General features: G+C 45.6%; 1 protein-coding gene across 2 annotated transcripts in view; it reads left to right on the top strand.

Moving 5' to 3' along the window:
• RANBP10 (RAN binding protein 10) overlaps positions 1-27,687 on the top strand; it is a 162,803-nt gene that overhangs the window by 35,628 nt on the left and 99,488 nt on the right. For both annotated transcript variants that reach the window (XM_084644754.1, XM_084644753.1), the window contains exon 3: positions 11,496-11,548. In XM_084644754.1, the coding sequence (XP_084500880.1) occupies positions 11,496-11,548 (53 nt within the window). The remainder of the gene's footprint in view (positions 1-11,495; positions 11,549-27,687) is intronic.

Here is a 27,687-nt window from a genome sequence, read left to right as displayed (position 1 = left end):
CAGCAGGTGCTCACAGCCCAGCCGGAGCCAGCCACGTGGCGTTGTGGCTGTGGGGGAAGGGGGACAGCAGGGGAGGTGCCGGGGGCTAGCCTCCCCAGCCAGGAGCTCAAGGGATGGTCCCGCGGGCTGTAGTTTGCCCACCTCTGCATTAGCTGCTTCTACCACTAACTCCGTCACTTGGTGGTAGTGTGCAAGTTCACTCTCCAGAAATGGTTGTCAGCTTTGTGACAGTGTCCGTAAACAATGTGCCAATACCCTATCAGAAGAAGTTGAGATTGGCAGTTTTTTGGGGCGGGGGCTCTTTCATTCACATATTGTGCTGCACTGACCACGTCATCAGTGCTAAACTAATCAGCTTCCTTGAAGGTTCAAACCTCTCTGCATGTAACTAGGCCTGAGCCCTCAACTTTCCCTGCAGAATGAGCTGTCTGGCTGCCATTTATTTACGTAACACAGGTGGTTATTTCCTTAATACCTTTAGTGATCAGCTGCTATTCAGGCTAAGCATGGTTAAATTGTGACTAAAATCCAAATGCATCACTCAGATAAAATCCTCTTTCTCTGAGTTGCAGTGCCACTATTCTGTAGCACCATTTGTTGTATTTGGAAGCACCTGAAGCCAGTGGCACTGGGGATGGGGTCTAGCAAAAGTGGGGTGGGCAGCATCTTGTTTCCTCTGCCTGAGGCTCTTTGAGTGGGCTGAGTACCTCTGTTCTATGGCCACACTAGCAACTTGCCAGAAGCCTGTAGGCAACCTTTGCTTTTGACAAGTTGTATTTAAAGGGATTGTTTCTGTAAAAGGATCTGATTTTTATTTTTCTGACCTTTTGGCTCTCACCCTTAATCATAGAATATCAGGGTTGGAAGGGACCTCAGGAGGTCATCTAGTCCAACCCCCTGCTCAAAAGCAGGACCAATCCCCAATTAAATCATCCCAGCCAGGGCTTTGTCAAGCCTGACCTTAAAAACTTCTAAGGAAGGAGATTCCACCACCTCCCTCGGCAACGCATTCCAGTGTTTCACCACCCTCCTAGTGAAAAAGTTTTTCCTAATATCCAACCTAAACCTCCCGCACTGCATCTTGAGACCATTACTCCTTGTCCTGTCCTCTTCTACCACTGAGAATAGTCTAGAACCATCCTCTCTGGTAGTTGAAAGCAGCTATCAAATCCCCCCTCATTCTTCTCTTCTGCAGACTAAACAATCCCAGTTCCATCAGCCTCTCCTCATAAGTCATGTGTTCCAGACCCCTAATCATTTTTGTTGCCCTTTGCTGGACTCTTTCCATATTATCCCCATCCTTCTTGTAGTGTGGGGCCCAAAACTGGACACAGTACTCCAGATGAGGCCTCACCAGTGTCGAATAGAGGGGGACGATCACGTCCTTCGATCTGCTGGTTATGCCCCTACTTATACATCCCAAAATGCCATTGGCCTTCTTGGCAACAAGGGCACACTGTTGACTCATATCCAGCTTCTCGTCCACTGAAACCCCTAGGTCCTTTTCTGCAGAACTGCTGCCAAGCCATTCGGTCCCTAGTCTGTAGCGGTGCATTGGTTTCTTCCGTCCTAAGTGCAGGACCCTGCACTTATCCTTGTTGAACCTCATCAGATTTCTTTTGGCCCAATCCTCCAGTTTGTCTAGGTCCCTCTGTATCCTATCCCTGCCCTCCAGCGTATCTACCACTCCTCCCAGTTTAGTATCATCCGCAAATTTGCTGAGAGTGCAATCCACACCATCCTCCAGATCATTTATGAAGATATTGAACAAAACTGGCCCCAGGACCGACCCCTGGGGCACTCCACTTGACACCGGCTGCCAACTAGACATGGAGCCATTGATCACTACCCGTTGAGCCCGACAATCTAGCCAACTTTCTCCCCACCTTATAGTGCATTCATCCAGCCCATACTTCCTTAACTTGCTGACAAGAATACTGTGGGAGACCGTGTCAAAAGCTTTGCTAAAGTCAAGAAACAATACATCCACTGCTTTCCCTTCATCCACAGAACCAGTAATCTCATCATAGAAGGTGATTAGATTAGTCAGGCATGACCTTCCCTTGGTGAATCCATGCTTAAGTTGGTATGTTTCATTGCTTTTCTGTAACTTCCTAGCAGTCACTTTCATTTATTAAACATCGGCACTTTCCTAGGGCTTGTCTATACAGAAAATTAAGCTGAATCAACTAAGGGCATGGCTACGCTTGCAGATGTAGAGTACTTGGAGTTAAACCAGCCCTCGGAGACCGCAGCAGGGAAAGCGCTCAGTGTGTTCACGCTGTCAGCTGCAAATGCAGTGGCGTGGCCACATTGGCGGCACCTGCAGCGGTGCATTATGGGCAGCTATCCCACAGAGCACCTCTTCCCATTCTGGCGCTATGGCTTGTGGGAAGGAGGTGGTGGAATGCGGGGCATTCTGGGTCCTGTCCCAATGCCCCATCATGCATTGCTTCGCATCCCAGCTATCCCTGAGCTTCCGTCCACATTTGGCAACATCTTTCAATGTTTTTTGTACTGCGCACGCTGCCTTCCCTTTCGGTCTGTGGGAATGGATTCTAAACTTGTGAGGAATATGCTGATGGGTCACGCCAGCATGTCACGAATTGCCGTCGAGTTACTCCTTAAGCTACAAACTGACAGTGGGGGCTCCGACGATGATGTTGACTCGCATAACGCATATGGCACGAGATTGCTTGTGGCATTCACAGACATGCTCACCACAGTGGAACACCGCTTTTGGGCTCAGGAAACAAGCACTGAGTGGTGGGATCGCTTCGTCATCCCAGACTTGCATGACGATAAGTGGCTGCAGAATTTTCGGATGAGAAAAGCCACTTTCATGGGACTGTGTGCTGATTTCACCCCCACCTTGCGGCTCAGGGACACAAGATTGAGAGCTGCGCTGTCGGTGGAGAAGCAGGTGGCTATTGCAATCTGGAAGCCGGCAACTCCAGACAACTACCGATCGGTCGCTAACCAGTTTGGAGTGGGAAAGTCGACCGTTGGAATCATGTTGATGCAAGTTTGCAGGGCCATTAATCGCATCCTGCTCAGAAGAACCATGACTCTGGGCAGTGTGCATGACATTGTGGCTGGCTTTCCACAAATGGGTTTCCCTAACTGAAGAGGGGTGATAGATGGGATGCTATAAAGGTTCAGACTCACCCCTGCAGCGCCTCCTGCTGGTCGTAGTCGGGAATTAGCTCGTCCAGCCACCAGAGCGACCACTGCAGGCCAGTGATCCACCTTACCGCCGGCCCCCGTGTCCCTCCCAGGATCCGGGGCCCCTTTCTCTGCGGTGCTGCACCCTCGGCAGTACCCCACACTCTCAGGTTCTGGGTCTCCCCACCCAGGGGAACCCCCACCCTCGAACCCCCACCTCACCACCGTCTGGGCTACTGCCAGTCCCACTTAGCCCCTTGTATCAGGGGCAGACTGCAGTGTATACGCCACTCATCACAGGCAAGGGGGTTTTGGACCTGCTGCCTCCGCCCACCCATGGGCTGCCCCTTTGCAACCCTGCACCTATTCAGCCTGTAGTCAGGCCTGCAGCCTGAGCTCACAGCCCCTCTGGCCCTTCCCCAGCCCTGTTCCAATCTAGGTGTCCTGTTCAGCATCTTGCAGCCAGGCCCTTCTCCCTCTACAGGCAGAAGGAGACTGACTGGGCCCCTGGCTCACAGCCTCTTATAGGGGCCAGCTGGGCCTGATTGAGCTGGCCACAGCTGCAGCTGCTCCCTTAATCTGGCTGGGCTTTTCCCCACAGGCTCAGCCCTCTCCCGGGGCTGGCCTCAGCCCTGTCAGGGCCGGAGTGGGTAACCACCCCACTTGAGATGCATATTCCAATTTGGGCACCAGACCTCCTAGCCACCAAGTACATAAATCAGACGGGGTGTTTCTCTACGGTTCTCCAGGCGCTTGTGGATCACCGTGGGTGTTTCATGGACATCAGTGCAGGCGGTCTGGAAAGGTGCATGACACATGCATCTTTTGGAACACAGACCTGTTCAGGAAGCTGCAAGCTGGGACTTTCTTCCCAGACCAGAAGATCACTGTCGGGGAAGTCCAAATGCCCATTGTGATCCTTAGAGACCCCGCTCACCCTTTAATGCTGTGGCTCATGAAACCCTACACCGGGAGTCTTGACAGCAGCAAGGAGCGGTTCAACAACAGGCTGAGTCGGTGCAGAATGACTGTTGAATGTGCTTTTGGCTGTTTAAAGGGCCACTGGCGCTGTCTGTATGGGAAATTGGACACGGCTGATGACCACATCCCCACAGTTATAGCCGCGTGCTGTACCCTCCATAACATTTGTGAAGGGAAGGGGTCAAAGCTTCACTCATGCTTGGACCACGGAGGTTCAATACCTGGAGGCTGAATTTGAACAGCCAGAGAGCAGGGGTATTAGAGGGGCCCAGCACAGGGCTGCAAGGATTAGGGATGCCTTGAGGGAACAATTTGTTGCTGAAAGCCACCAGTAATGTTTGGTGCCCTGCACGGGAGTGAAGTGCAGTGGTTCCAATGATAGTAGGGATCAGTCTTTGCTACGTATGATGCACTGACTTGCAGTGCCTGTTGTTTTCCTGGGCTACAGTATCTTTTACTGAATGCAATAAAGAATGTTTTCAAAGCCAAAAAATTCATTTATTGAAAAAACCCCAGGACTGCTGGAGTAACGGAAAGGGCATGACACATCTGTGCTGTGTGGGAGCAGGGAAGGGGGCGGGGTGAGGAACAGGACAATCAGATTTGCTTATGTCCTGTTATCATATCCAACCTTCCTGTCTGGAGTGCCGTGCAGCACTAGTGCTGCACTTCAGGCTGGCTAAAATACATGGTGATGGGGGTTGAACGCAGGGGTCAGGGTCGTAGTTTGCAGGGCTGGGTGGTGAAGCTACAGGTAGTGGAGACAGCTGGTGGTGGTGATAAACTGGATGTTGGGGGAAGTGGGTTGGCGGTGACATAGGGGCACACTGGAAAGTTTTGGGACAAGGGCTGCGGGGGGGGGGTGCGGATCTGCTCCGTCTGCAGTGCTATGAGCACCTGTATCGAGTCCGCTTGGCGCTCCATAATGCTTATGAGCCACCCCGTGCTTTGGTGCCGGCGATCCGCATTCGGCTGGCGGACCCTCCTGTCAGTCTCCTGCCACTCCTGTACTGTTTGAAGTCATGCAGCAGGTCCTCTTTGGTTCTTTGCGTACGTGTTCTGATTCTTTGTAGTCTTTCGGCAGTTGATAACAAGGACAGCTGGGATCTCAAGATTGCATCTGTAAAGCCAAAACGCAACACTTAACAGAGGCAGCATTGTTCACACTAGACAGAGCAATTATTCGGCTGTACTTAAAGACAAGTACAGTGTACACAATAGCAGAAAGTGCTGGTCCCAAAACGAGCGCACATAACCCACAGGAGCCCCACAGTGGTAAGCACAGGGGCAAGGGGGACTGATTGTTTCACAGCCGTACTGTCCTCTGGGTTTCTGTGCCTTGGGGAGAGCCAACAGCTGCAGGGGGCCCCTATATTGAACACTGTCCCCACATTTTCCACAGGATGAGTTCATCCTGGAAGCTATCTCGCTGCTGAGGGTGACCTAGGAAGCAAGGGAGGGTCTTCTACTACAATGCAGTTTCCACCCTGGCCCTTATGCCGCTTGCCTGTGTGCAGCAATGGTCCCCCCTCGCCCCTTGCGGCACAGTGGCACGGACATGGTAGCCTTACTGGGACATGGACCACAGTGGCTCTGCTAAGGAACCTGCAGAAGCAGATTGCCCAGCTTCTGCATGAGACCTCGCTCCCATTTTTCCTCCTCGTGCCTTGTTGAACTCTGTGCTGATACGGTGGAGGTGGGGTCGCCCCCAAGTATTACATCCAGCTCTTTGTAGAAATGGCAGGTCGCGGGGGCAGCACCGGAGCGGCTGTTTGCCTTGCGGGCTTTGCTGTAGGCATTCCGCAGCTCCTTCGCTTTAACCCTGCACTGCAGCGCATCCCGGTCATGGCCCCTTTCCATCATGTCCCTTGATATCTGCCCGAAGGTATCGTAATTCTTACGGCTGGAGCGCAGCTGGGACTGGACAGCTTCCTTCCCCCCAAACACTGATGAGGTCCAGCAACTCGCCATTGCTCCATACTGGGGCTCGCCTGGCACGTGAAGGCATGGTCACCTGGAAAGATTTGCTGAGAGCACTCCACGCCTGGCTGAGCAAACAGGAAGGGAAATTTCAAAATTCCCAGAGAATTGAAAGGGCGGGTCGATGGTTGGTCACCTGACGGCAGGGCAGTAGAGTTCAAAGTGATGACCAGAGTGTCTAGAACAGGCATTGTGGGACACTTCTGGAGGCCGATCAGAGCGCATAAATAGACCAGGGTGTCTGCACTGGTGCTGCAGTGCTCCAGCCTGGGAGAAGCAAGCTTTATGCTTCCCGTGGAGGTGGATTACCGGGGCGCTCCAGCCGCAGAGTCCTCAGCAAGTTTGCAGATGACACTAAACTGAGAGGAGAGGTAGATACGCTGGAGGGTAGGGATAGGATACAGAGGGACCTAGACAAATTGGAGGATTGGGCCAAAAGAAATCTGGTGAGGTTCAGCAAGGACAAGTGCAGAGTCCTGCACTTAGGACGGAAGAATCCCATGCACCGCTACAGACTAGGGACCGAATGGCTCGGCAGCAGTTCTGCAGAAAAGGACCTAGGGGTGACGGTGGACGAGAAGCCGGATCTGAGTCAACAGTGTGCCCTTGTTGCCAAGAAGGCCAATGGCATTTTGGTATGTATACGTAGGGGCATTGCCAGCAGATCGAGGGACGTGATCGTTCCCCTCTATTTGACACTGTTGAGGCCTCATCTGGAGTACTGTGTCCAGTTTTGGGCCCCACACTACAAGAAGGATGTGGAAAAATTGGAAAGAGTCCAGCGGAGGGCAACAAAAATGATTAGGGGACTGGAACACATGACTTATGAGGAGAGGCTGAGGGAACTGGGGATGTTTAGTCTACGGAAGAGAAGAATGAGGGGGGATTTGATAGCTGCTTTCAACTACCTGAGAGGTGGTTCCAAAGAGGATGGCTCTAGACTGTTCTCAGTGGTAGCAGATGACAGAACAAGGAATAATGGTCTCAAGTTGCAGTGGGGGAGGTTTAGGTTGGATATTAGGAAACGCTATTTCCCTAGGAGGGTGGTGAAACACTGGAATGCGTTACCTAGGGAAGTGGTGGAATCCCCTTCCTTAGAAGTTTTTAAGGTCAGGCTTGACAAAGTCCTGACTGGGATGATTTAGTTGGGGATTGGTCCTGCTTTGAGCAGGGGGTTGGACTAGTCGACCTCCTGAGGTCCCTTCCAATCCTAATATTCTATGAGTCTGGGTGCTCTACGTGCCTTGCCAGTGTGGACACCTCAGGAGTTAGGGTGCCCTGGGAGATTTAATGCACTGTAACTTGCAAGTGTAGACAAGGCCTAAGGCCTTGTCTACACTGCCACTTTAGAGAGCTGCAACTTTCTCACTCAGGGGTGTGAAAAAAAGCACCCCCCTGAACGCTGCAAGTTTCAGCATTGTAAAGTGGTAGCGTAGAGAATGCACCAGCGCTGGGAGCTACTCCCCTCTTGATGGTGATTTTTTCCCAGCTCTGGTGCCACGACTACACAGCCATGTTAGAGCACTGCCACGACAGCGCTTTAGTGTTGCTAGTGAAGACACACCCTAAATGTCAATTTAAAAGTACTTCATTTTGGAATTGAATTAAGCTAAAGCAAACCAAAGCCTCTTCACTTCTCAGTGAAAGTGTCCACACAGGGATTTAATGTGTTTAACAAATGCACTTTGAATTCAGACCTCTAGTTAATTCAGCTTAACTTCCCTTGTATACAAGACCCCAGTGTTTCTATTGGAGTGGAAACCTACAGGGCTTTCTTTCTGTTGACTTTTTAAAACTTGAATTTCAGGGAGGAGAGAGTGAACAAATATATAGCTTATGGGCTGTGGCTGAAGAATCTCAGTTCAATGAAGGACTATTCTAGGCACCTTCTAACGTGCAAGAGGATAGGAGGGGAGAGTAAATCTAAACCAGACTCTTAGAAATCCACATGCAATTCCATATGTAAAAATGTGTATGCACAACTATTGTCTACATGGGTTCATATACGCTGTGTTTTTTTAAAAAAAAATAGCTAGCTTACACTGCATGTGAAAATTAAGAACACTTTAAAAAATGTTAATGTGTATTTGCAGCAGCTTCATGGATGATGTAATCATGGACATAAGTATGCATGTAGATCTGAGAAAAGAATATAACTGCTTGCCATGGACGTGTTAGGGAGCTTATATATCTGGGGTGACACTGAGTTCTTAAAAATTATCTTAAATTTTTGGGGTTCTCCTACTTGAAGGTCTGCGTGTCTAACTGAAAAAAACCTGAGTCAATTTGGGCTACTTAATACACATACATTTCACTTCTAATAAACACCATCATAAGCCAGTGACTTTGAAAATGGGAACAACTCTTCCATCCTTATGTGGAAGGATGCCACTCATGCACTTTGGGATACGTGGATACATTGATGGAAAACATTCCGAAGCCCAAGGTCCTCAAGACCTACTTTAGGTCAGTTAGGTATTAGCTCCTCCTGATTTCTCATAATCTAGTGGGAAGGAGGGTAGTGGATGGTCCTTTAGGTATGCTAGGCCTAGACTGAGGCCTCACTAAAAGTAACATCTTGAAGCACAGTTGTAGTATAATATGCAGCCAGTGCAATTTTTGGCATGTAGGCTTTTCCAGTTGTTGTGGACAGCCTTCCAGTGGCCATGCTACTGTGTGATAAAATACATAAAGTGTTTGTTCATGTTTATGTGCTGTGACAAAGTTCCTGCTCTACCTTGGTGGGTCTTGTGCTTATTGGCAGATTTGCTTGCCTTGGAGCTTCATGGCAGCCCTCAGCTTGGCCGTTTTTCTGAATTCACAGTCCAGATCAACGACTCCTGTGTCTGACGAGGAGTTGGGAGGATTTGGGGGGAACCCGGGCCCGCCCCCTTCTCCAGGTTCCAGCTCAGGGCCCTGTGGAATGCAGTTGTCTAGAGTGCTTCCTGGAACAGCTGTGCGACAGCTACAACTCCCTGGGCTACTTCCCCATGGCCGCCTGCTCCTTCTTTATCCTCACCATAGGACCTTTCTCCTGGTGTCTGATAGTGCTTGTACACCTCAGTCCTCCGACAGTCCTTGTTCTCACTCTCAGCTCCTAGTGCCTCTTGCTCCCAGCTCCTCACACACACACCACAAACTGAAGTGAGCTCCTTTTTAAAACCCAGGTGCCCTGATTAGCCTGCCTTAATTGATTCTAGCAGCTTCTTGATTGGCTGCAGGTGTTCTAATCAGCCTGTCTTAATTGTCTCCAGAAGGTTCCTGATTGTTCTGAAACCTTCCCTGTTACCTTACCCTGGGAAAAGGGACCTGCTTAACCTGGGGCTAATATATCTGCCTTCTATTACTCTCCTATAGCCATCTGGTCCGACCCTGTCACAGTGCCTATCCAGGACTCTAGGTGCTGTACAGTCGTTAAATTCAGTAAGTTAAAATGACCAATGACTTTCTGAGCTACCATGCTAGACTGTAGGGAACAACTCCGCAGTTGCAGGGGAACAGACTAGAAAGATTGCTTAATGAATCTTTTCCACCTCAGTATTGCAGAACGCAGCCGTAGATGCGATTAATGGCTTTTCACAGGTAGTTTCAAGCAGCTATTGCAGCTGTCACCTAGCTCTAGATGTCAAAAAACAAAGTGGTGTTCAAATTGAGAGGAGTTCCATATATTTTCAAAAGGAAAGTCATTGCCCAGGCATTGTGCTTCCACAGTTAGGTCATGGTGAGGGATGAACGAACAAAATAATTGCAGTTTAGAAATCCCTCAGATAAAACGTTAGGCGCATGAGGGAGTTCCCACCTCAGCCTTTTCAAGGTTGAAGTATCACATAGCCCTGCTGCAGTCTTAGCTAGCCACTGTGATAGCACCAATAGCCCACTGTATTTTCCACTGAATGCGTCCGATGAAGTGATCTGTAGCTCACGAAAGCTTATGCTCAAATAAATTTGTTAGTCTCTAAGGTGCCACAAGTACTCCTGTTCTTTTAGCACCAATATAGTAATATACATCTGAGTGTTTTCAATGCACTGACGGGCTTTACACAGTGCCACTGTTTCAATTCATAAGAACAGCCATATGTGGTCAGCCCAATGGTCTATCTAGCCCAGTATTCTGTCTTCCAACAGTGGCCAATGCCAGGTACTTCAGAGGGAATGAACAGAACATGGCAGTTATCAAGTGATCCATCCCCTGTTGTCCAGTCCCAGCATCTGGCAGTTTGAGGCTTAGTGGCACCCAGAGCATGGGCTTGCATCCCTGACCATCTTGGCTAATAGCCAATGATGGACCCGTCCTCCATGAACTTGGCATAAAAATCTAAATTGTTTGAGAGATTTGGAGTTGGAAGTTTAGTTGTCTTAGCTACAACTGATTAATCGCACTTGTACTCTGAGATCCTGATTTAGATTTAGCAGTTTATTTCTCCCTTCCTCTTCAAATTCCAGTTGTGTGGTGAAGATGTAACTACTCTTGTTCAAGGCAGTCTATTAAGTGGTGCATGCTAGATAAAGGTGGAAAGACTTAAGTGATAAATGCTCCGTTTCCAGCTTTATCTATGTGTGATATTTGGTATCTCTAACCTACATGGGGTAGGAGAATAGCTGAAGCATAAGGTCTTATCTATATTAGGAAACTTGTACTAATGCAATCAAACAGATTTAAAATTGATCTAATTGAACTGGTGCATACTTTCAAGGTACCCTCATTTGAACTGAGTAAAACTTCCCTTAACTCAGTTCAGCTTAACTTGGTAAGTTTCCAGAGTAAACGAGGTTTAAACTGATTTGAGTGAGTCTACATTAGTAGTTTGCACTGGTATAACTAGAGGCAGTCATGCAACTTTTCTAATATAGACCAGACCGAAGACTTCCGGAGGACACTGTTAGCTCTGCTCCCCATTGTGGGGGGATTGGAGCAGGCAGCCCCAGAAGCGGAGCCCCTTACAGGAATCCCTTTTGACTGTGTTGTGGATTTACATTGGGTAAGGATCAGGAGCCAATGTGTTGAGTTGCTTAGAATTATCTGATGCTTAAATCTTGTTCGCGCTCTTGTCAGCTGCTTGTAAGTCATCACCTTATCTTGATGCAGGAAAACCAAGGGGCTAGCTGCTCTGATTACTGTGCAGTTCTAGTTTTCATACCAATTAGGAGCTGCAGGAATGTAGCTGCAGTTGGAGAGTAGAGAGGCATCAGTTCCCATGGCTGATTAAGGCATTTTCTCTTTGATTCCAGAAACAAATAAAAGTACTGAGGGAAGTCTCCGGTGAAACACTGCGGTCTAATTTAAAATGGTTTCCTGTATTTCTGGAGGGGAGAATCTCATGTGACTTGACCATTCTGCGTTTAACTAACAGAATTTTGTTTGTTTGAAGGTACATGGGAATAGGACTCTCAGCCCAAGGAGTCAACATGAACAGACTTCCCGGTGAGTCATGTTAAGAATTGTTTGTATGCAGTGTATTAATCTTTGCGGTGAAATCATATGATTCTCAGAAAAACATGGTCTGTTTCCTCTTCATGAGGGTGGAAGCAAGGATGCTGTTTGGAGAACGGTACATCTGAGTTATGGATGTGTTTGTATTTTTTAGGGCTTGTCTTTCCAGTCCATGACTGTAAAGCTCTTACTTATTGGTGTGGAACTCCTGGCTGTATGTGGGATTCCGGTCTTAAAATGAGTTGGCACTGAATGTGCACATCAAGTTTGAACTCTTTTCTGCTGTTGTAAGGCTACTCCACGGAAAGCTTGTGTATTATTACACCACCACCACTCCCCCCCCCCTCCCCCGAGCTTGGGAGCCTTTGCTACTGAGCTGCTGCAAATTATTATATCGCCTCCTTACTCTTCAGCATTACTTTTTAATGTAAGATCGTTGAGTTAGTGAGAGTTTTCTTTCTTTAAAAGATGTCAAAGTAACACGATATTGTAAATGATTCTTAATAAACAGGAAGGCATTCACTTTTAGACCTTGGGTCCTGGTGACCCAGTTCTTTCAGCTGACTGACATTAGAATATTTCTGTCTTTATGTGGGTGAGGGAGAAGGGAGGTAGAAGAATAGAAGGGAAGAGAATAGGTGATCAGAAGTGGAGGGAGAAGGATTTTTTTTTAATTTTGTTTGTTTACATTAGTGGGACAAATGGATTAGGATACATCCGATTAGGATACACCAGTTGGTTGATCTGGTGGTCTATAGTTGAAGCAAACGTAGAAAAGGAGAGGCAAGTGATGCAGGTAAATTCCAGATTATTTGAATAGTTCAGGCGGGCAGTGGCTCTCAGCCTTTCCAGACGACTGTACCCCTTTCAGTAGTCTGATTTGTTTTGCATACCCCCAAGTTCCACCTCAAGTAAAAACTACTTGCCCACAAAACCAGACCTAAAAATGCAGAAGAGTCACAGCACACTGTTAGTGAAAAATTGCTGACTTTCTCATTTTTACCATATAATTATAAAATAAATAAATTGGAATATAAATATTGTACTTACATTTCAGTGTATAGTATACAGAGCAGTATAAACAAGTCATTGTATGAAATTTTAGTTTGTACTGACTTCACTAGTGCTTTTTATGTAGCCTGTTGTAAAATGAGGCAAATATCTAGATGAGTTGATGTACCGCTGGAAGATCTCTCTGTACCCCCAGGGGTACGTGTATCCCATAATGAGAACAGGGGACAAAACTCTGACAGATTTCTGAAAAGTGCAATTCTAATTTCAGTGGATGCTTCCACATTTCAGATGATCTGAGTTGTGGACAGCTGCATTTGCCTGGACACTTACTGTCTATGAGGCTGTCCTCTTTTATGTTACTTGTTTGAGGTATTTTTCTAGTTTGGTAGGATCTTTATAGCCAATTTTCTCCCAGAGAAGGAAGTGGGAAATAAAGCAATATAAAATTAAGTCCCAGTATAACAGCCAAAAAGCCCTTCAAGGGAAGGAAATTTTAATGTGTTCAAAGTCTAGGGAGAAAAGTCTCTTGCAGTAACTGGAATGCACAGACTGAAACAAATGTATCCAAAGCATTCAAGAGAAGTCAGAATGATCAGCACTGGTACAATAAACCTTAACAAACTGTCTCATTCCCAGGTGGATAATGCCTGTGAATTGATTGCTTATGAAGGACTTTTCCCATCTTCTAGGAGAGCTACTGTGGGAAATTAATGAAAATCTCCTGCAGCAGGGGGGTGGGACATGTAAGGACTCTGTCCTGACCCTCGATTCCTCTTCCTGCTGTCACAAGATCGTACTGATCTATAGCATAGCGGTCAGTCAGCTCTCAACCAAACCCTCTGACTCTGAACTAGAAAGAGAGATGGCTGGATGGGGTGCACATCTGAGGCCTTTGGATGGGAAATCTGTATGAAGCCAGAGGTTGCTAAGGTGTGAAAGATATAGGCTGGGGGCAGAATAGAGTTGGGCAGAATCTGGGTGGCGCATTGTGCAAGGCATTGGGAAGAAGGAACAATCAGCAGTTGTGAAGAGGGACAGAGGAGGAAAAGTTGACTATATTTCTCCAGCATTCTCAGGGTTAAGAGTGAAGTCAAAAGCAATTTTTGTCTAATCTCAAGCCTAATATTTGCTCTGAGCATCATGTTTGTCTTAAAAGTATCACAGGCCACTAGAACATATAACCGTTTATATGTTTTACAGCTCTATAAGTTAAGTTAGAAAAGCAGCTACTGAGGCTTGCCCTGCGGACCAGCACTGCTGTGATCTGTATGTGGCAGCACTGGCAGTCACCTGGGCCTTGGAGTGGTGCGTGCGTACATGTGTGTGCCTTCCAATGGCTCCTTTCAGCTAAGCAAAGAGTGGGGCTACAGAGGTCTGAACCCTTCCTACACCACATGGTCATTACGATGAGCAAAAGTTCAGAGTCACACATTGCCAAAAGAAGCAGCGACTGGGTTTCTCTAGTAGCAATTCTTCTCCCAGGTCTGTCAAATCATACCTGTGTATTGGAAGGACCAGGGGTTTGAGGCATTGTAATGGTTCCTTTTTGGATTATATGTGGGACCCATGTAGTCTGTGGTTCTGGAATTTCCTGTAGATTCCCACCCCTTTTTCTGCAGAACCGTTTCAGGCTTCCAATGAATTGTTTTTCTCGCCTGTTTGGTTGCAAAGAGAACCTAACAAACATGAACCAAGTGCAAAATGATGCAGTAACATCTGCCAACTTGCTGAAACAAGGCTCTGTGTTGTGAACTGGCCCATTCTTTCAGAGGATTGATGCTGATGATTGAAAAGTCAACAATTAACTCTTTCACTTTTGATATCTTCAGCAGAATCATCAAACTAATGTGTTTATCCCACAATCCCAAACTGCTTCCCATGGCTTCCAAGGTGCAAAAAGGCCCAAGCACCCCCTTACCTTAATGCCAAAACCTCCAGGTTCTCCTTGTTCATTTCTACAAGGCAATTGTATGTTCAGTACAAAATTCTGCAGTGCACTTACAATTAAAAATGATGTGGCCTTGTAAAATTAAAATGTAATATCTTAATAGTCCAAGGATAACCTGGACAAGGGTAATCTGCTGGAATTCACTTTCGTGTTTAATTGAATACAAACTTCTTTTAACTTCTGCAACTGCTGCAGAATTTTTAATTTGCTGCATGGGCGTGCTGCACAATCCACGTGCCATGCTGAAAAATTTAGGTCAAGCTTACCGTACAGTAAACTGGCTCTAAACCAGTTCATTCGTTGCAGTTTAGGATGGTGTTGTGGTAGAAGGGTTGCTCTTAAAGCTCCGAGGTCACCGTGCTTCCTTGTTTGAACTTTCGTGTGTTCCCTTCTCTGAAAGACCCTTCTCTCCTTTGAACTTGGGGCCAGTCAGAAGTTGGAGGTGAAATCTCAACAGTGAATGAGTGATGATAATTAAGGCTACATTTATGTCATGGAGGTCATAGAATCCGTGTTTTCCAGAGACCGCTGTGACATTCTCTGCTTCAGCCCCAGGCACTGCGGGACTCGAGCTGGCAGCCAACGGGGTCCTAGCACAGTTCCAGCAACAGCAGCGATGGGGGCCCCCTGCAGGTTTCCAGCAACAGGTGACAGATTCCTGAGGGAGCTGCCCTCAGAGTTCCGGGAATGGGCAACAACCTCGCACAGGGGGAAGGAGGATGCCTCAGGCGAGTGGCTGGGGATGTCCCGTTTTCTCTTTCCGTGAAATATGGTCACCCTGCAGCTCCCAGCCCCCCTGGGCAGAGGGGAAACTCCACTGCTCCCAGCCACCACGGTGGCAGGGGAAATCATTTTGCCGCAACAGCAAAAGACACAGACAGGTCGTGGCTTCTGTGAATTTTTTTTATTGCGTGTGACCTGTCTGCCTGTCTGTGACTTTTACTAAAAATAACTGACAAAATCTTAGCCTTAATGATAGTTAGCTGGGGATATGCCATTAAGGGCCTTGTAAGTGAAGACAATTAGTTTGGTTTTTTTCTGCTAGAGATGAGTGAGGACAATATTGTATTTGTCAATGCCAAAGAAAGGGATGTTGCGGTAATTGGGGATGTGAGATGAGAGCCTGGATGAGAGTTTTAGCTCTGTGGCTGTAGAGGAAAGGCCATCTCTTAGAAATGTTAATAGAAAGAATCTGCAAGATTTAGACAGTCTGGATGAGAGGACCTAGAGAGAGGTCTGAGTCAAAAATGACACCCAGGTGATGGTCCTTAGTGACAGGCAGGATGGTGGCAATGTCTGCAGTGATGGAGGAAAGAGGCAGTGAGAAGAGTAGGAGCTCTGTTTGGTCCTGTTGAGCTTGAGCTGGTGGCTAGAATTCCATAAGGAGATGTCAGATGGAGAGGCCAGGAGATGGATCTGGAGTAGAAGTAGATCTATGACTCATACGCATAGAGAGGGTGGTTGAATTTATGTTTGTGGATGAGATCACCCGGGCATAAGGTGTAGAGGGAGAAGAGAAGGGGACCAAGGACAGAGCCCTGTGGAACCCCATTAGAAAATTGGATGAGATGAGGAGGATCTGTGAAAGATATGCTGAAGGCGCAATTAGAGAGGTCGGAGGACCAGGGATATGGCTACATAGCAGTTGGGAGTGTGCTTCCCAGTCTGGGTAGGCAGATGCACTTGCTCTGCTCAAGCTGCTGTGCTAAAAATAGCATGGCTCTGGCAGCCCAGGCTAGCCACCTGTGTATGTACCCAGGAGGCTGAAGGGGAGGAGGGGTTTGTACTCGGGTGGCTAGTCTGAGCTGCTGCCTGGGCCACTGCGGCCTCATGGCTATTTTTAACATGCTAGCTTGAGCAGAGCTTGCACGTGTCTGTTTGCCCATGTTGGGAAACACGTTCCCAGCTGATTTGTAGACATACCCCAGAAGAAGACAGAGTCATGGAGGCTGAGAGGGGACAAACTTTCAAAACAAGAGCATGGTCAAAGGTGTCAAAGGTGGCTGTCCGGTCAAGTAGGATGAAGGTGGAGTAGTGGTTCTGAGCTTTGGCTAGGAAGAAGCCATTAGACTTTGAGAGCAGTTTCAGTGGAGTGCCGGGGTGGATGCTGGATTGGAGAGGGTCTAGGGTGGAACTGGAGGAGAGGAACTCCAGACAGTGGTTTGTAGACAGCGCATTCCTCCACTGGATGGAGGGAGATATTTGGGGCAGGAGAGGCATCCCAAGGCTGGTCTAATTTCAAGTTAGAATTGCCTGGTTTCTCCTCTTAACAGCCAGTCTCAAGCCTTTGAGTGGACCTGCCTGTTCAGGTTTTAAGGTGGACTCTTTAACATTTGAAAAGTAGTTCTTTGTAGATAAATTGTTCACCTGTAAAGGGCCAGTTGGTAGCAGTCTGCACTGATCCCTGTGACAAAGGGCTCAAACACACACAGTGGACTATGCTGAGGGTTCCCTGCTGTGTATTTGTGTAGGCTGTCTTTGCAAGAGGATTCATTTGTATAGCTGGTGCCACAAGTACTCCTGTTCTTTTTGTATAGCTGGTGTTTTCAAAGCCCCATGCATGTAATATGTAGAGTTAATTTCCTGGGAATTTTTAATTAGTTCTTGGTCTTTATCTGTTTTAATTGTATAGCGTGCTCCTTTCCATGCATCTCAGTCCAACTGGTCTGCCCAGTCGGTTGTAGGAGAAATGTAGTTTTGAAGGAAAAGGGAATAAACGGCTGGAACTGCAAAAGAAACTATCCACATCAACTTGCCATATTAAACTGAAACGATCAATGCCATTCATTATAGTTCTCCACAACTCCTTGGCACAATATTAATTAAGCTTTTGCTATTCACTCATAAGGGCTTTCAGTGTATGTGACTCCTCCGTGTTAAAGGATGTCAATGATGAAATTGTCTTTTGAACCACTACATTTCAGTGATTCCTGTCTTTCATGCAGTTGCTCTTGTTCCTGACAGCAAGAGTTATCTGTTCTCAGGTTAACTGAGCTTCACACTGACTGATCACCTTGTTCATAAGTGCTCAGAAATGTGTATTGTAGCATAATGTAAGTACTTCCATGAATTTCTAGGAAACTCCTGCTTCTCCTAATGAAGTGTGTAAAAGCCATATCCTCCAGTCAATATTCAGACAGAATTCCATATACCCCAGTGATGGTTTTGAATAAGAACTGCCAGATTTGACCCTAAATCTGGAATAGGCCGAGGCAGTAGAATTTCTTTCTTTTGCTGGGGTAATTGCACTGCAACAAGATTCTTTCCCTTAGATCAATTTTTAATAAGCAAGTTTATTTTCTCTTCACCTGACAGCCACCTATCGGGGCAAGCTGTGACAGGGAATCGCATCTAAATACCAAAACCAGCTTTACTTGCTGGCCAGACATGTCCTCTTTATTTCAGTGAAATCCAGTCTCTTAAGTCATATTAACTGCTCCTTGGATTAGGGTATGCCAGCCAGGCTTAATGTCGTAATACCTGCAGTACGTTGGGCAGGGGTTCTGTGTGGCAGTGGAACCTTAGCTTCCCAGTACATGATTTGAGGCCTTATGTACATGGAGAAATTGCCCCGGTGTAAGTTGTGACGTTAAGCCAGCGCAAACCCACGTGGGTGCTTTCGTTTTGGTTTCGCTTAAATCAATTGAGAACAGATTTAAGTTAAAAACCAAATAAGCCCCTCAAACCAAAATAAGAGTGCTGTCTACATGGGTTTGCACTGTTTTAATTAAATCAGTTTTAAAATCTAATTTAAATTTAAGTGGTGCAACTTTTGCATGTAGACTAGACTTTAGGTTTGAGCTATACAGATTTTGAACTAGTATAGCTAATTGAGTTCAGGATGATCTTTTTTTAACCAAAACAGTTGATTCTGGTACAAGCCCCCTGTGTGACTGCAGTTACGCTGGTATAAAGGCGCCTTATACTGGTATAGCTTAGGGTATGTCTACACATACAGAGTTTTTACACTGTAAGTTTCACTGGTGATATGGAACCGGTGAAAGTAAAGCTCTGGTTTGTGTACTCACTCAATTCCTCAGCCGGCAGAGAGTGTTTACACTACCAGCACTTCCATCGCTGATGAGAGCAGCGCTGTAGGGCAGCTATCCCACAGTGCAGCTCTTGCAATAGGTCTTGTGGGAAGTGGGGGGAGGGGGAGGGGGGGTTGGGAAACATTCTGGGTTCCTGCTCAGTTCCCCGTGCTGCCCTGCTTCATGTCTCAGGAGCCCCATTACCTTCTGGTTTCTTCTGTGGCTTTTTTAAAAAACCTCCTGGTGTCTGGCTGCTTTCCCCGCCACAGCTACAAACAAAGGGAAAGGGAGCTTCAAACTTCCCGGGGCTTACAGGGGGAGGGGCGGACAATCCATGTGTCAGAGCAGCAGAGATGCTGGCCAGAGTGGTCACTTTTGGAACTGTGGGATATCCTCCAGAGGGTGTTTACACTGGTGGAACGTGTCTTCACTTTCACAGCAGCGCAAAAAGAACAGCGGTAAGAGCTGTACACCTCTTGTGAAGGTGGTTTTCTTTCTGTGGTGAAACTTCTGAGTTTCATCGCAAAAAGTCATTAACAATTGTAGATAGTTCTGCGGTTTTAGCACAAGAAAAGGACTTTCTGTGATTTAAATGGTAAGTGTAGACATACCCTTATTCCCCCTTCCCACACAGGAATAGCTGTATTGTGTATAAACACCTTTATAATGTTATAACTGCGTCCACGCTGAGGGGTGTACCTCTTTTTACCTGTACTTGTATACGTAAAGCAGTACAGCCTTTTCTACAGGCAAGGCCTTAGTTTTCCATTTCCTTCTGTAGTTTCTTCCCCTACGACACTTAGTTTTTTAAAACCCTCTAGGTTCTGCTGAAAAGCAGTTTCATGTATGAGAGAGAATACATATAAACTGCTTTCATTCCTTTAACAGTGGGCCCCGTGAAATTTCATTCTTTAGAATATGTCTAGGGAATACTGTATTGATTTCTGAACAGATTTCTCTGTATCTCTTTGAATTTTATTTTATTTTATCCCTCTGGCTGCTATGTCATTATACTTCAAATCAGTTTCCAGCTACATAGGAAGCTTTCATCCAAACTGAAGACTTTTAAAAAAGTTTTTATTGAAAAAGTTGTTCTATTAGGATCTTATCAAATATGCAAATATCTTGTTAGCTTTTTAGATAATTGTTCTCAGTGAAGATACTTTTCAGGGTGTTTAAATTGTAACTAGTGATATTTTGCACTTACTTAGACTTTCATCTGAGGATACAAAATAACTTCACAAACACTAAGCATCACAACTGCCTGTGAAGTAGTAATTATCTGTTTTATGGATGTGTAAACTGAGTTTATGAATGTTTAGTGACTTGATTAAGATGACATCAGTAAGTCGCTGTAAAACTTTTGTTATCCCTAGCTCATTACCCAGACTAATGACATATTTAAATACTTTCCTCAGACGAGATACACTGGCTGTCTGGGGGGAGGGAGGTAGAACCCAGTCTTCAAGGTCATTTACCTAGTACAGAACAGCTTTTTCTTTCTGGGGTTGAGAGTTAACTAGCCCCACTCCTGATTGCAAATGGAACTAGAACCCACAGACTGCATGGAAACTTCTGTCTGACGAGCTTTAGGCACAGAATGTGGCCGTCTGCTGTTTGAATGTCTTTGTACTGTTTATATACAGTGGTGTTGTAGCTGTGTCAGTCCCAGGATATTCGAGAGACAAGGTGGGTGAGGTGAGGTAATATTTGTACTGTTACATTAATTCTGGAATCTGCTTGCTGAATGACTGCGGGTCCTCTTTCTGAGGGTGATAAGTGCAGTGAGGAGTTAGTGAATGTTCAAGACCTTCGGTTAGCATTTAACTGCTGGGTTTGAGCCCGTGAACCTGTTTATGAAGTCACATGCAGATCAGCCTTTCAGGAGAGCTCTGTGGGCATTATTAGAGTGAGCGCATGTGATCTATGCTATACGCATTGCTTAGCAATGCATTAGAGCTTTGTTTACTGTTTAACCTTTTCAGGGTTGATAAGAAATGTATCTGAGAGACAAAGTGGGTGAGGTAATATTTTTTTTTATTGGACTACTGTTGTGGAGAGAGACAAGCTTTCAAGCTTACACAGATCTCAAAAGCTCATCTCTCTCACCAACAGTTGGTCCAATAAAAGATATTACCTCACCCACCTTGTCTCTCCAATATCCTAGGACGGGGAGGACAAACTACAGCCAGTTTGTGAAAGAGTAAAGAACACTTCCTTATTCACTTTCTCCTCTCCATTCATGATGTGTTAGACCTCTGTCCTATCCCCCCTTCATCGTCTCTTTTCCAACCTGAACAGTCCCAGTCATTTTAATCTCTCCTCGTATGGAAGCTGTTCCACACCCATAATCATTTTTGTTGCTATTCTCTGTCCCTTTTCTATTTCTAATAATCTTTTTGGTGATGGGATGACTAGAACTGCACAAAATGTTCAAGGTGTCTGTGTTCCCTGAGTTGATGTAGTGATTTTATGATACTTACTGTCTTATTGTCTATCCCTTTCTTAAGAGTTCCCAACATTCTGTTCACTTTTTTGACTGCCGCTGCACATTGCGTGGATGTTTTCAGAGAACTGTCTCTTCTGGTAACAGCTAATTTAGATCCCATCATTTTGTACATTGGGATTGTTTTTTTCCAATGCGCATTACTTTGTTTATCAACATTGAATTTCATCTGCCGTTTTGTTGCCCAGTCTCCCAGTTTTGTGAGCTCCCTTTGTAACTCTTTGCAGTCTGCTTTGGACTTAACTATCCTGAGTAATTTTATATCATCTGCAGACTTTGCAACCTCACTGTTTACCTCTTTTTGTAGAACATTTATGAATATATTGACTAGGACTGGTCCCTGTACAGATCCCTGGTGGATACGACTATTTCTCCCTCTCTGTTCTGAAAAATGACCATTTATTCCTACCCTTTTGTCATAAATATAAAGGGAAGGGTAAACACCTTTAAAATCCCTCCTGGCCAGAGGAGAAACCCTTTCACCTGTAAAGGGTTAAGAAGCTAGGATAACCTCGCTGGCACCTGACCAAAATGACCAATGAGGAGACAAGATACTTTCAAAGCTGGAGTGGAGGAGAAACAAAGGCTCCGTGTGTGTGATGCATTTGCCAGGAACAGAAAGGAATGGAGTCTTAGAACTTAGTAAGTAATCTAGCTAGATATGCGTTAGATTCTGTTTGTTTAAATGGCTGAGAAAATAAGCTGTGCTGAATGGAATGCGTATTCCTGTTTTTGTGTATTTTGTAACTTAAGGTTTTGCCTAGAGGGATTCTCTATGTTTTGAATCTAATTACCCTCTAAGGTATTTACCATCCTGTCAAACTGTCCCCACAACAGACACTCAAATACTCACCAACACAGCCTCCTTAATGCAGCCCTTAGTGTACCTCCTCTCAGACAGATCCCAGGCAAACTCCCTCTGTTAGCTGCTCTGCTGTTCGCTGAAGCACTTAGAGGAGAGGAAAGTGATCAGGAACAGTCAGCATGGATTCACCAAGGGCAAGTCATGCCTGACTAATCTAATTGCCTTCTATGACGAGATAACTGGCTCTGTGGATGAGGGGAAAGTGGTGGACGTGGTGTTCCTTGACTTTAGCAAAGCATTTGACATGGTCTCCCACAGTATTCTTGCCAGCAAGTTAAAGAAGTCTGGGCTGGATGAATGGACTATAAGGTGGATAGAAAGTTGGCTAGATTGTCGGGCTCAATGGGTAGTGATCAATGGCTCCATGTCTAGTTGGCAGCCGGTATCAAGTGGAGTGCCCCAGGGGTTGGTCCTGGGGCTGGTTTTGTTCAATATCTTCATTTAATGATCTGGAGGATGGTGTGGATTGCACCCTCAGCAAGTTTGCAGATGACACTAAACTAGGAGGAGAGGTAGATACACTGGAGGATAGGGATAGGATACAGAGGGACCTAGACAAATTAGAGGCTCGGCCAAAAGAAATCTGATGAGGTTCAACAAGGACAAGTGCAGAGTCCTGCACTTAGGACGGAAGAATCCCATGCACTGCTACAGATTAGGGACCGAATGGCTCGGCAGCAGTTCTGCAGAAACGGACCCAGGGGTTACAGCGGACGAGAAGCTGGATATGAGTCAACAGTGTGCCCTTGTTGCCAAGAAGGCCAATGGCATTTTGGGATGTATACGTAGGGGCATTGCCAGCAGATCGAGGGAGGTGATCGTTCCCCTCTATTCGACATTGGTGAGGCCTCATCTGGAGTACTGTGTCCAGTTTTGGGCCCCACACTACAAGAAGGATGTGGAAAAATTGGAAAGAGTCCAGCGGAGGGCAACAAAAATGATTAGGGGACTGGAACACATGACTTATGAGGAGAGGCTGAGGAAACTGGGATTGTTTAGTCTGCGGAAGAGAAGAATGAGGGGGGATTTGATAGCTGCTTTCAACTACCTGAAAGGGGGTTCCAAAGAGGATGGTTCTAGACTGTTCTCAGTGGTAGCTGATGACAGAACAAGGAGTAATAGTCTCAAGTTGCAGTGGGGGAGATTTAGGTTGGATATTAGGAAAAACTTTTTCACTAGGAGGGTGGTGAAACACTGGAATGCGTTGCCTAGGGAGGTGGTGGGATCTTCTTCCTTAGAAGTTTTAAGGTCAGGCTTGAGAAAGCCCTGGCTGGGATGATTTAGTTGGGGATTGGTCCTGCTTTGAGCAGGGGTTTGGACTAGATGACCTCCTGAGGTCCCTTCCAACCCTGATATTGTATCATTCTATCATTCTGTGATTTTACAGAGGTGATTCTTTTACCTTTTCTTTAATTAAAATTCTTCTTTTAAGAACCTGATTGCTTTTTCATTGTTCTTAAGATCCAAGGGTTTGGGTCTGTGTTCACCTATGCAAATTGGTGAGGATTTTTATCAAGCCTTCCCTAGGAAAGAGGGTGTAGGGTTTAGCGAGGATTTTGGGGGGAAAGACGTTTCCAAGTGGGCTCTTTCCCAGTTATATATCTGTTAGACGCTTGGTGGTGGCAGCAATAAAGTCCAAGGGAAAAAGGAAAATAGTTTGTACCTTGGGGAAGTTTTAACCTAAGCTGGTAAAAATAAGCTTAGGAGGTTTTCATGCAGGTCCCCACATCTGTACCCTAGAGTTCAGAGTGGGGAAGGAAGCTTGACACCTTTGTTTCCTGTCTTTTAACCAGTTACTAATCCATGAGAGGACCTTCCCTCTGATCCCATACTGCTGGGTTTGCTTAAAGGCCTTTGGGTGAGGCACCTTGTCAAAGGCTTTCTGAAAGTCCAAGTACTCTATATCCACTGGATCAAACTTGTCCACATGTTTGTTGGCCCCCACAAAGAATTCTAATATATTGGTGAGGCATGATTTCCCTTTACAAAAGCTGTGTTGACTGTTCCTCAACAAATCATGTTAATTTATGTGTCTGGTAATTCTGTTCTTTACTACAGTTTCGACCAATTTGCCTGGTACTGAAGTTAGATGTACCGGCATAGAATCATATAATATCAGGGTTGGAAGGGACCTCAGGAGGTCATCTAGTCCAACCCCCTGCTCAAAGCAGGACCAATCCCCAACTCCTCAGATCCCTCAAGGATTGAATTCACAACCCTGGGTTTAGCAGGCCAATGCTCAAACCACTGAGCTATCTCTCCCCCCCCCCCCCCCTGTAATTGTCAGGATGGCCACTGGAGCCTTTTAAAAAAATTAGTGTCATAGTAGCTACCCTCCAGTCCAGTCACCTGGTGCATACCACAGTTAGTAGTTCTGCAATTTCATATTTGAGTTCTTTTAGAACTCTTGGGTGAATACCATCTAGTCCTGATGACTTATTCCTGTTTAATTTATCAGTTTGTTCCAAAATCTCTTCAATCTTGGACAGTTCCTCAGATTTGTCACCAAGAAAGGATGGCTGAGGTGTGGGAATCTCCCTCACATCATCTGCAGTGAAGACCAATGAATAGCATTCATTAGCTTCTGTGCAACAGCCTTGTCTTCCTTGAGTGCTCCTTTAGCACCTCGGGCATCCAGTGGTCCTGCTGAATGCTTGGTGTTCTTCCTGCTTCTGACATACTTAGAAAAATGTTGCTCTTAGTTTTTGTCTTTCTCTAGTTGCTCTTCAAATTCTTTTTTGGCCTGTCTAATTATACTTTGGCACTTGATTTGCCACAGTTTATGCTCCTTTCTATTTTGTAGCCTAGTGAGAGGCTTCCATTGAAGATGGGGTGTGCTGTGCAACACAGTTGGCAAACCTGGAAATAATTTGTGTTCCTTGAGCCACCCTGTCATCCCTGGGTGATTGTTAAAGCAGACCTTGCATGACCTTTGGTAGACATTTGCCTAGAGCTGACCAGAGCGTTCTCAGGTCTTACCTCTAAGTTTTGACAGCTATGCTGACTCATCTAATTTTTGTCTCCTTCTCTGTTCTACTGTAGAACACTTACATTAGCATCCATGATCATAACTAACACATGGGAGATACTTGGAAATTGTGGATCAGGATTTGAACCTGGATCTGCACATGGAAACTGACTGCCATTTTTGCATCCTGTACAGGAGATTCCTTGAGGTGGATAAGTGATACTATTTCAGAGTGGGATGTTAATACAGTCTACTGAAAAGCCTGTAACAGATCTGTATTGGTCAAACTGAGATGTAGGTGTTTCCCTGTCCTTTACTGGATTGTCTCAAATTCTATTAGGGGAGATGAGGTACAGGAGGTAATATCTTTTACTGGACAAAGTTTTGTTGATGAAAAACACAAGCTTTCGAGCTTACATAAAATCAGTTGAAACTTAAAGGTCAATGGGGACGTGTGTTGTAAAACAGTCCATGGTGCACGAACCTGCAAACACAAGAGCTGGGATGCACAGTGCTGAGTACCTGTGTCTATTTGAGGAAGGTACAAACTTTCGTCTCATGGTTTGATTACTCGTTACTGTTTCCCATCAACATGTTAAGCTGATTTTTATTTTGAAGCCTGTTATTCCTATGTCTAATTCTTTTATAGTAAATCTAAACCCTTTTAGTACTTCCTTCCTGTATCCTGTTAAAACACCAACCAGTATGCGTCTGTTTTCTGGGGAAACATTTTTAAAAAGTGAGTACTGTAATGTCCAGAAGGAAGTGAGAAGAGTAGTTGCCCAGTTCTGCACTCTTAATATTGAAGCCAAGCTGTAAGCTAGGCTGTGTTGCACAAATCCTTTTAGAACCATTTAGTGTTGGGGTACATCATGCAAAACTAGTTTTGTGAAGCTTGAAGTGCCAGTTTAACTTTTCTGCACAGGGACTTCATCTCCTCCTCTGCAGCTGGACTGTGCTTGGAATTATGAATGAATAGATGGGCTTTAATCCATCTGGAAGAGCTGTTTAAGGTTACATGCTGTAACTTTACCCCACTGAGAAGATTTGGAAATTACAGGCTACCTTAATAGGCTTTTAAAAAAAACCCCAACCCTTTAAGATTACATAGAAAAATGATTCAGTTCTCTGGTCCCTATGTCTGCAGTAAGGAACTGCAGTCTTCCTGGCCACTCTGATGCTGCATTAACAAGTAAACAACAGTAGGATTCTTCTGTAGGCCGCCTTGTTTATTTACTCACCCTGTTTCTCTGCCAGCCTCCCTTATAGCACTAACTAGGACAACCAAACTAAGCCCAAATTAGACTGTTGGCAGCTTGCCAGGAACTAAAGGGTTGCATCTAATCTGCATAAAATGGAGGCGACTGGAATCATCCACATCATTAATATGGAAATTAGATTCACAGATTCCAAGGCCAGAAGGGACCATCGTGATCATCTAGTCTGATCTGTAGAACACAGGCCAGAGACCTTCCCCACAATGATTCCTAGAGCAGATACTTGAGAAAAACATCCAGTTTTGTTTTAAAAATTGTCAGTGATGGAGAATCCCCCACAGCCCTGGGTAAATTGTTCCAATGCTTAATTACTCTCACCGTTTAAAATTTCTGCCTTATTTCCAGTCTGAATTTACCTAGCTTCAACTTCCAGCGATTGGATCGTGTTAGACCTTCCTCTGCTAGATTGTAGTACCCATTGTTAAATATTCCCCATGATATGGTCCATGGAGACAACAGGTTGCCACATGCAATGCTCAGTCTTTAGCCAAGTGTCCTTACTACTCCCATAGAGAGAGAATTTTCATAGCATTTCATCAGCAGACCCCTGCAGCTCTGTGAAAGTAGCAATGGGCTTCATTGTTGGTGTTTGTGGGTGATGTTTGGTAACTGGCTCCTGCTGAAGATCTTGACCTCCTTCCTCAGATGCATTTATGTCACATCCCATACCTTATTCTTGGTATCACAATACCCCTTTCGCAACTTGTGAGTGTATGCCAACAGTGTCCTAGGCACTTCAGACATAGGAAAGTGCTCCTTGCACCAAAGAGCTTAAAATCTAAATAAGGCAGCATAGGAAGAGAAATACTGATGTAAAACTAAATACCACCAATTAAACCTTTTGGAAACCCCAAGCACTGATAAACAAACCTTAGATTGGCATGGCTCTGACTGTGTAGGTCAGGGGTTCTCAAACTGGGGTTGCAAAGGTATTACGTCGGGGTCGTGAGTACATGCATAAAACAGAGAGCAACTGCTATAAAATATGTAATTTAAATCTAGTGTGTTTGAAAATTACACACACATTTCTCTCACAATGTAGTGTATTTACTTCGAAAAGTATTGTAAACTTATAAAGCAGTGATTGTTGTTCCTAAACAAAATATATGTTTGTATTATCACCACTTTAAGGAAATTGGACTCTGGGGATTGTAGTCTATTGTGCACACAGGTTTGTTGTCTTGAGACTAAAAAGGTGAAAGTGGTCACTGGCACACTGTGGGAGGAAAGGTCTCCCTTCCCCCTCATCCCAGTCAGCCTCATCAGAGGTGTCCTAGGTGTCCCATTTTGGCCTTGCTTAGCAGGACCTCTGTTTTTGGTATTCACCTCTTGCTAGAAAGTTCTGCTAATGTGATTTGGTTTAAAGAGTCCTTCATTTTCTGACAGACCTGCATGGTCTCTAAACATCTGGAAGAGTGACGATCCTGTTCACAAAGGGCCTTGTCCACAGTGAGCATCAAAATGTCTCTTGTTTTCTCCCCCCACTTTGTACAAGGTCCCAGGGGATTCCCCCCCCTTCCA

The sequence above is a fragment of the Lepidochelys olivacea genome (genome assembly GCF_965140295.1).
Source record: "Lepidochelys olivacea isolate rLepOli2 genome assembly, chromosome: 12".
NCBI classification, from domain to species: Eukaryota; Metazoa; Chordata; order Testudines; family Cheloniidae; genus Lepidochelys; species Lepidochelys olivacea.
The sequence above is the reverse complement of the archived record's forward strand: the minus strand, read 5'-3'. Positions and strand labels throughout refer to the sequence as shown.